The following is a 10,281-nucleotide window of genomic DNA, read 5'->3' as shown; positions in this document are numbered from 1 at the left end:
CGTCCTTCCCCTGTCTGTCATCGCATACAGCTGAAGGTTGAGTTCCAAACAGCGCAATTGCGGATAAATAGAACATTATAAATTGTCCAGCGTGGGATTAATTAAGAAGCCGTTTGGGTTTCAGCTACAGTTAATCAGAAATAACAGCAGGAGACACTGCATCCTAATACAGAACATTACTTTCCTTACATAAGCAACATCTGTCTGTGACAGTGCTTGTGTCATGTAGTGCACTAAATGTGCACTAGCAAATAGATGCCTATTTCAAGCTCATACTACACGAAGTGATGGACACTGTACATCTTTCACTGACCATTTCTGTTCTGTTGGAGGAGTGAAACGACAGCTCCCTCTTGTGGTTACAGAGCACACTGCACAGTTGAATCATTTATAATTAAAAACAATTATACCACTCTGTATGATTTATTTTACAGCCTGTTGGTTTAATGTTTATTATAAGCTCTTGGTTAAACAAATAACAGTTATTGCTGAGACATAATACCACAGAGGGCACCAAATTAAGCCAGAAATCTCCTAATATTATGGGACATGGTAGCTTACTGGTTAAGGTGTTGGCCTACTGTTCAGAAGGATGTGAGTTCAAGTCCCAGGTTCACCAAGCTACTACAATTGAGTCCCTAAACAAGGCCTTTAAACTGCAGTTGTTTAAAAATTCAAATTGCATCCATTTTCTGTACTGCTTATCCTACACAGGGTTGTGAAGAGCCTGGAGCTTATCCCAAGTGATGCCAAAGTGCCCAGTAAACAAAGAAAACCAGCAAAACATGCAGATTCCATACACATGGGTTGGAGGCGGAACCCTAACCCTGAAAAAAAAAAATTGAAACAAATACTTAATGCATATGTGAAATGTTAAATGGTAACAGGTACCTCAGGAGACATCACCACAAAATAATTATATTTATATTTTTTTTGAGCAAGAATGAGAAGAAGTGAGCAAATGAAATCCAGTCAGTTGAGCGTTAGGTGGGTATTCATTCAAAAAGAATGGTGATCCAAAGCCAAGGCAAGGCTGATAAAAATTTATTTGATTATATTTAGAGTAATAGTGTATGAGGTTACATTCACAATTCACTTGATGGCATAAGAGATTCTGCTTCATCTAAGTAAAGTATAATGTAAATTTTGTTACTTAGCTTGTAACCCTGAGATTAATACCTACAGGTGATTAATGAATTATGTAATCTACATGAAATACTGTACACAAAAAGGCAGATTGCATTTTCAGACACTGTTTAACAATTTACTTTACCTTGTAACATCACTAAAACCTGAGCATGTTTAGGCAATGCACTGTAAACTGGTGGTTAAGCAATACCGTTAACTCACTCAAGATACTCAGGAAGTCAGAATGAATTGTTTAGATTCTTGTCAGAATGAGTAAATAAACAGGACTAATTAGGCCCCACAATAATATAATTTTAAAAATATGTATATAAACCAAAGTTAAAATGCATATTAAAAACAAGTAATGTGTCTTTCACAACAGCTAATGTAAATGTTTTAGAAAAATAAAGTAAAAGATTAATTAAAAATCTCTGTAGAGAAGAAAACCTCAGTATTTCTTGTCCCACTAAACCACACATCATCAAAATACTGTAATGCATAATATGTGAATTAATTTAATACTTCATGCTTGCAAAGTATTCCACAAGTTCATCCAAGTTACATCCAAATTTCCTAAGGATCATGTGAAGAAGAAAAGTATGTTCATTTTTTTATTATTCATTTTGAATGAGTGTGGTTATTGAGTGGCCAGGTCACCTGTCAAGTGTGACTGGTCAAGTGTTACAGGTCACAGGTCAAGTGTTACCCAGATTGTAGAGTGAAAGGAAATTATTCACACACATAAAATCAACAACAAAAAACATTTTAAATTAATCAACTGGAAACATTTTGTGGATTTGCTAATTCAATGCTAACAATATTACTCATTTAGGAGCGAAATTCAGACGTGTTCCTCAGCCTGAGCGTTTTGTCAGCTGGTCGTTAATGGCAGTGGTGATACCCCAGGTTATGCAGGAGCGCAAGATGACCAGCGATCCTCCACGGTAAAACAATACTAGACTTCGCTGTCGTTTCTGCCACAGCTGATGCCAGCTAGCTCTCACACCCAGGTTGTCACCCCCAACCTGGGCCTGCATGTTGGCCACCAACACTGACAGTGGATACAAGGGCAAGCTTATCATAAGAGAGCTGACCATCCCTGACACAAAAGATGATGCAATGGGGGGACAATCTTTCTCACGTAACACTCTGGATAACGGATCCTTAAGGCCAAAATAAAGACTGCTTCCTATTGCGTTGCGAGTAAGAGTGGGTAAAAAAGCTCGGTACCACCCATTTGTTAAAGTTTCTGACCGCATCCGACTGACAATTTTGCTAAGAGTGGGAAGGCTGCGGTCATTACTACTGTTTTGTAGGACACTCTGTACACGCTCAAAGGGAGTAAACAACAAACACTCCACTACCCCTGTCCCGAGCCCGGCCAGGGCAGGATGCATTGCTCGGGGAAAATATGATTCAGCCCAGGGGGATAACTGCTGCAGGAGGGTGTTCTGGAAGCCAAAGATGATGGTTCCCTGAAGAGTCTTCATCAGCAAGGGTGGCACTACTCCTCGATAAAGCTTTAGCATTCCTTCCTTATATAGCTGCACCACAGCCTCACGGATCAGAGTGCTGTGCAGCTGCTGCCGAAACACAGTTTTGTACACGGGGAAAGTGATGACAGTGCAGACGAGGCTGGACATTCCACCATTCATATAACTCTGGAAAAAGATACCCCGCTCTGAGACATCATGCTTTCCACTTCTGTCTGCAGGATTTTGCTGCATATCTCTTTTTGGTGAACAGCACATTGCTAGGGACAGAAAGAAACTAGATAAAATAATTATGCCTACTTAGTAAAACATCAATATATTGTTGTCACTTGAGTTCATTACTTAGCAATGGAAAATTAAAAAAATGTTCAGATCCTTGCAGGTATTTCTTATTTCCTATCTTTTGAAAAGGCTTTTCAGGTTTAAGAAAATTATGCACAGTTGATTAAAGTTCATTTGTGTTAAATTCAGCTGATTGAATACGAGAAAAACATACTGGTTTCCATCATATATAAATAAAAGAAGTTTGTAACCATGTCACCATGCAAACATAGATGGTCATGAAGGTGTCCAATAATACAAAGAGAACATGAGAGAACCAAGTGGAAGAGTACCCCAGAACATTCATACTGTATGCTAAGGTGCCTTCCTAATGTCAGGGGTGTGTGAATTTTTTAAGATGTATGTAATTACCACAGCAGGGTAGAAGGGCCATTCAATAAGCAATAAAAACACACAGTCTATGCTCAATTTCACAAGGGGGCGAAAACACAATTGATTTTGTCATTTCTGAAGTGTTTTAGCAAATATAGTAGGTTAATCAGCATCAACCCTGCACTGCACCTGTACAAACAAAATAGCAACATTACTATTTATCTGGATAGTTTTATTACCATTTAAAGAAAATGTATTTTATTTTTGATCATTTCTTCCACATAATCATCATCATGTTGAGTCACCTTCAAAAGAACTCAACTCAATTTCTGAAATGAATCACAATTTGCATGCTAAAAATATGTAATGAGGAGAGCAGCAAATTACAAAAGAATCATTTAAGAACTCTTGGTTAGAGAGCCCAAGTGCCTTGTGTACCTCTGCTTCAGCAGTAACAAAAAATATGGCACTTTCTGTGAGTTCATTTTATGCCTTGAAAGATTTATTTTGTGTGCAAAATATCAATCAAGAAAGTGCTGAAACATCTGAAAATATTACTTACCTACTGTTACCAACCTGGACTGCAGCTACAGAGACAATCACTCAGTTATCTCAAACCTCATCTCATAACATCTCAAGACATCTCAAAACATACACTATATTGCTAAAAGGTTTTGGGACACCCCTCCAAATCTTTGAATTCAGGTGTTCCAATCAGTTCCATGGCCACAAGTGTATAAAATGAAGCACCTAGGTATGCAGACTGCTTCTACAAACATTTGTGAAAGAATGGGTCGCTCTCAGGAGCTCAGTGAATTCAAGTGTGGTATCGTGATAGGTTGTCACCTGTGCAGTCTAAATTTCCTCACTACTAAATATTCCATGGTCAAATTTTAGTGTTATTTAGTGGAAACAATTAGGAGCAACAGCTACTCAGCTACGAAGAGGTAGGCCATGTAAAATCAGAGAGCAGAATTAGTTCAAAAACTGTGCACAGAGAGCTTCAAAGTATGGGTTTCTATGGCTGAGCAGGTGCATCCAAGTCTTACATTACAAAATTATACAATGCACGAGTTTCACTATTTTAGTTGAATTACTGAAATAAATGGACTTTTCCATAACATTCTAATTTATTGAGATGCACCTGTATGTATTATGTTTACTATAATCATACAATACAAGAGCATACATTTGCATACATTCTATATTGATTATAAGTAAAATTTCTATTTGCACTCTGTTTTACTCTGCTGTATTAGCTACAACCGAATTCCAGAAATGTTGGGACGTTTTTTTAAATTTGGGTTGTAAAAAGGGTTTAATTAAAAATCATCAGTTTCTGCAGATATTCAGGTGTGATATCCTCTAAGACCTTCTGCAGCACTCCTCAATGGTCTGCTGTGCTGGCTAGGCAGCGCTCCTGACCTCTCATCCAGCTTTTGCCACACCAGCTTGATGGGGTTCAGTCCACAGGACTTGGTTGCATTCATCTAAAGCCCACTGTCTGTGCATCTTGGCCTACTGCAAACTTTTATTCTGATTTGCCAACATCAGTAGGGTTTTTTTCTTGGCAACTCTGCTGATGAGACCAGCTGATCTGAGTCTCTTATGTGCTGTGTCTATGCCCAATGATTTGTCTCTTGTTTTATGTAACGATTCAGCCAATTCAGGAGCAGTGAGGCATCTGTTTCAGAAGGAGGACACTTGAAAGTACTTGTCTTATTGGACAGATTGAGCCATACAGTTGAACCTTCCACTACGTCTTTTTTTCTGATTGAATAGTTTTGTAAAAGGTCTTTGAAGTTTTTAGATGGTTGGCTTGCTGATTAAATTGTTTTTTTTTGTGTTTTGGTATTTCATTTCATTCATTTATATTTGTGTAAATATAAAATAAGGGGGCACGGTGGCTTATTGGTTAGCACGTTCGCCTCACACCTCCAGGGTTGGGGGTTCGATTCCCGCCTCCGCCTTGTGTGTGTGGAGTTTGCATGTTCTTCCCGTGCCTCGGGGGTTTCCTCCGGGTACTCCGGTTTCCTCCCCCGGTCCAAAGACATGCATGGTAGGTTGATTGGCATCTCTGGAAAATTGTCCCTAGTGTGTGAATGCGTGAGTGTGTGTGTGCCCTGCGATGGGTTGGCACTCCGTCCAGGGTGTATCCTGCCTTGATGCCCGATGACGCCTGAGATAGGCACAGGCTCCCCGTGACCCGAGGTAGTTCGGATAAGCGGTAGAAAATGAATGAATGAATGAATAAATCTAAAATAATATCTTGGTATTTCCAAACTTTCCAGTCTTGCCAGTGTATGAGATGCAAAGTGCCAGTGTATGCAATTCTTTTTTAAAATTTGTTAGTTGATTTATCTGTGTTTCTGTCATGGATTGTAGGCTAGCTAGTATATTTGTTTAAATTGTTCATTTTTTAAATTGTTAATTAAGAAGTCATAAGACAAACTGCATATAGGACATTAAAAAAAATAAAAAATTGCTTATTAATTGAGAGTTACAACAATAACAAGCTACTTACATTTGTAGAAGAAACTGGCTGAAACTCATCTGACATTTTTTGTGAGCTGAGAGGCTTCAGAATATATGATGTCATTTTCAGTAAGAACTCACAGTATGCATTGATGCCTCCTGGTTTTCATATATTGTACATTTTCAATACATCTCATACAATCCCCACATGACAAGAGGTAACAGACCAGGGAGCAATCAAGAGTTCGTTTCATCTTAAAATAGGTACTAAATCTGTTGGTTCCTACATGGTTCATGCATTTTGTTCTGAGTATGACTACAGAGAAGCATCATACATCCTTTTACACTTTCCTGTTACATCCTTTACATTTGCCATAGCTGACTTTTGAAAAATACACAATGGAGAAATCTGGTTGTTCATCTCATACATATTCAAGCACTAGTTTTAAGTGGTTGGTTTAAGGTGGTTGGTCCACCTGAGTTCAGTACACCAGTGTGCAGTGTGGCTTATTGGTATGAGGATCCAAAATCTACTGCTTGTATCTCTGAACTGCTTATGTAGCTCAAAATCTCAGTGAAATCCAAACAAATCAAGAATGTATTAATGGACAGGCTGTTTCAGGGGTCTGCTGGAAAAAGTGCTTTTTAATAGGTAAAGTATGTTGTTTATACTATAGGAGTGAGTTATAAACATCAACAAGTTCTATCTATGCTGTTTTACTCATTTTTCTTTTGTTTCATTTTTATTTTTGTTTTGTTTCTGTCAGTTGTACCCCACTGGATGTAAGAAACATTTCTCAAGGCACTTTAGTGGCTGGAAAGTAGAAAGTTTGCGCATTTGCAGCACTCCCCATTGAAGGACTTCTAGATAAGACTATGTGAATGTGAATATGAATGACTCTCAGTTGCTGTAGTTTCTGTGTAACAAATTTTACTCAGCATATTCTTGTTTAGAATATAGGATTTCCTGTCTGCCAGCAGTAGATATGTGACCCAGAAATGTGGCAGATGGTAAAACAACAAATATGAGAAAACATTTCTCATTCTCAGATAAAAATGTCATCATTCAGAAAACACACACACACACTTCAGTTCTTAAAGATGGGCAAGAAGCAAGAGAGATGATAAAGTATAAGAATCTGAGTGACCATGGTTGAATACTCAAATGATTAATCCGCTACATGCAGCCAGTTTCAGTCTTTTGTGTAAGTCTTTTGTGAAGTTCAAGTAGAATGAACTTGTCTTGGCCTTGCTACAAATATGACCAAGCTGCAACTTCCTGATTATACCTTAATGTTTAAATAAGGGAAATAATTTTGTTAACACAGGATGTGGTAGCCTAGTGGTTAAGGTGTTAAGCTACCAATTGGAAGGTTGTGAGTTTGAATCCCAAGTCCCCCAATTTGCCACTGCTGGGCCCCAGAGCAATGCCCTTAAACCCTCAATTACTCAGTGGTATAAAATGAGATAATTTACGTTGCTCTGTATAAATGTGTCTGCTAAATGATGTAAATGTAACAGGGTTGCATATACAGTGTGGGTTTGGTTATTTATTTTTAATTTATTATAAAAAATAATGCTTTTAACAAGAGATTTCATGTAAATAACTGTCATTTTAGTGTTGCTTTATTTTTAAGAGATTTCTACAAGTGTGAGTGAGGTGGAACAACCCAAAATCACAATTTTTTTTAATTTTGTGAGTTTGTGTGATCATTTAAAATGATCATTTTAATCATTGTACTTTAATTTAAAGTAAAGAACCCTTCAGTATTCAAAATAAATAAATACATAAATATAAACAAACTATATACCCCAATAGGCTCCCTGAAAAACAGGAGGTTTAAAATCAATTTAGTGATAAAGTAGCATAACGCAAATGAACGTTTTTTTTGTTCTACTAGAGAATCACAAAGTGCAGTAGATCATATTATTTTTTAAACCAGCATATAGAAGGCAGAGACAGGAACATTTACCATAATATTCTTACCGTTAAAGAACTAGGTGGTGGACGGAACAGAAGGGTGGAGATTCTTTCGGATTTTATGCACCCGGATTAAATAACAGGGTGCACTTTATATATCTGTCGTCTCTCTCTGTACCGTACGAGCATCTCCTTCCTTCTACTTCATAATAAGGTTGTGTAACAGCTGCACACATCCCCCAGCATCAGCAGCAAGCCAATCATAAGGCGCCGTGTGACGCCCCTGGGCGTGTGGTGGGGTGTCGATCTGAAATCATCGATACTTTCGATGTTGATGTATGTAAAAGATCGATTTCTACATATCGCTGCTTTTACGTCTCGTTTGCACGGTACACGTTGCTCCTCCATTCGTGGTCCTGACATCACGTGACTTACTGCTGTAAATAAAAACATTGCAAACTGTTTTATTGTGTGTAGCAGGTCTGTTCAATACTGTGGCAACACCACGAACTAATGATTTGCAGCATTAGTTCATGTTCATTTTTAAAGTGAAATGAGTTAGTTATTATAGTTTTTTTAGCAGACGTTTAAAAATAAATACATTCATACATATTTAGCCAGTGTCTAAATAAATTAGTTTTAACTACAATTTAAAAAAATGCTGAATACATTACAATTCCTATATTTAGGCTAGTTATTGTGTTATTTCACCTGGGTGACCTTCGCCATTGCACTTTTACTTTTTTTTTTTTCAGAAACAATTAGTGTGCACTTTGTTTATTTAAAAAAAGCCAGAGAAGGGTAATGAAAAGGATATTTTATTTTGTGATATTATTGTGTCAGCTTCAGCATATTAATGATAATGAAGTTCACCTATAAATAATGACAAACTGCTCTCACTATGCAGGAAAGTACATTAGGTTTGAATGGCTGCTTTTAAAAGAAAAAAATTAACTGTATTGCTATTAGTATCTGCCTTGTTATTTACTTGGTATCAGATCGATACCAAAATTTACAGTATCGCCCACATAATAATTATTATCATTATAATAACTTTCTCAAGGAAATGTAGGTACTCAGAAACCCAGGTCAGAAACAATGAAAAAACTAGGTTGAAGTTTGTGAGGTTAAAAGAATAAAAACAAAACAAAAAAAAAACCCTGATGTATGTTTCTGTAACCTCCCCTCATGTGCCGACATCCATTTGCTAAAACCATGCATAGATAAAGCATCCTTCTCGTTGGCAGTGGCATATCCTCGCCCCAATTTATCACCTGTACACTCATGCATATATTCAATCAGCTATTCACATGGCAGCAGCATAATGCATAAAATCATGCAGGGATCATGTAGACGAAAGAGTTAATCATGACAGTGCTAATGAGAACACAATACATTAAGATCTCAAGAAATATATTTATGAATTCTTCCCCTTAAGACTTTAAATGCAGGCATCCTAATGTAATATTTTGAGCAGAAAAGGTCACCAGTTGTCCCAGCTGTCAGGAATTTGAATGTGAAGAAATCACATAAATGACAACGTTAATGTTGAAAAGCTTGTGAATACTGACTTTCAGGTCTGTTACTACCAGCCATTTTCATACTGAGCTAATCAAACCTTAATCATTTTGTGTCTCACCATGGCAGAATGATTTATTTACTTAAACTAACAGAGGTACGAATCCAAATGTCAGATGAAGAGAAATGAGTGTTACAAACATACATGTCAGAGTCTGGACTCCTACTTTTAGTTAGGAAGACAATAAATAACAGGGTCATTGAAATGAATGCTAATAACCTTCTACTTTGTCATTTTTATTTAAAAATACTTTTTTAATATAATAAACAATGTTAAAAACTGAGCTCAGGTTTTTAATGTTCATTTGCTTGCAATTAAACGAATTTGGCATACATAACATCCTGCAAAGTAATGAAGGAAAACACATGGATCAGTTTGGTTTTCAGTTGAATTACAACAGAATAAGGGGAATACTGTAGCCACCTACTTTTCAGCCTTTCACATCCATATGTGTGGGGGTTTGATTCCTGACTATTCCTGTGTATGGAGTTTGCATTTTTCCTTGTGGTTCAAATGGTGGTTCCCCTAGTCTAAAGACATGCATTGTAAGCATGAAATTGCTATATTAACTGTAGTGTGTGATTGTACCTTGCCATCCTGTTCAGTGTATCCCCTGTTTTGTCCCTTTGGGATAGATTACAGACTCCCTGCACCCCTAAGCAGTATAAACAGTACAGAAAACACCTCAACACTTTGTGCAAGAGGCAGTGTTTCAGTATGTTTCAATACATGGATACCTTTTAATGCAAGCATGCACACATTTTAAGACTTTTGTCAGTCATGTGGTGATTTTATGACATTATAAACATCCTTAATGGCTGACATTCAGTTTATTCTTCTCGCCTCATCCATGCTGTGCATTGAGCTATGTGCATAAAAGCTTGTCACTACGTGGGTTTTTCAGAGGAATATTTGAGAATGGCAAACAGAGCACTTTTGCCCCTCGCCTTACCTGTATGATCCCAAGTATCATGTGTTTTCTTCCTCACTGCATTTTCTGAAAGGTTTCCTTTGAAATAGTGTTCTTGTGG

General features: G+C 37.3%; 1 protein-coding gene across 1 annotated transcript; it reads right to left on the bottom strand.

Annotated features, from left to right (window-relative positions):
- Positions 1 to 1,160: 1,160 nt before the first annotated feature.
- On the bottom strand, positions 1,161 to 7,854 carry LOC132856153 (solute carrier family 25 member 53-like). Its single transcript, XM_060885608.1, has 2 exons — positions 7,738 to 7,854; positions 1,161 to 2,881 (listed from the first exon to the last, which is right to left on the bottom strand). Exon 2 carries the CDS (start codon positions 2,877 to 2,879, stop codon positions 1,983 to 1,985), a length of 897 nt encoding a protein of 298 aa, XP_060741591.1. The 5' UTR covers positions 2,880 to 2,881; positions 7,738 to 7,854; the 3' UTR covers positions 1,161 to 1,982.
- Between the last annotated feature and the right edge of the window lie 2,427 nt (positions 7,855 to 10,281).

Source organism: Tachysurus vachellii, chromosome 13 (genome assembly GCF_030014155.1).
Source record: "Tachysurus vachellii isolate PV-2020 chromosome 13, HZAU_Pvac_v1, whole genome shotgun sequence".
NCBI classification, from domain to species: Eukaryota; Metazoa; Chordata; class Actinopteri; order Siluriformes; family Bagridae; genus Tachysurus; species Tachysurus vachellii.
The sequence above is the reverse complement of the archived record's forward strand: the minus strand, read 5'-3'. Positions and strand labels throughout refer to the sequence as shown.

Bases quoted from the DNA above. Each gene is read 5' to 3' on its own strand.
- LOC132856153 (XM_060885608.1), bottom strand. From the start codon at position 2,879: ATGTGCTGTTCACCAAAAAGAGATATGCAGCAAAATCCTGCAGACAGA.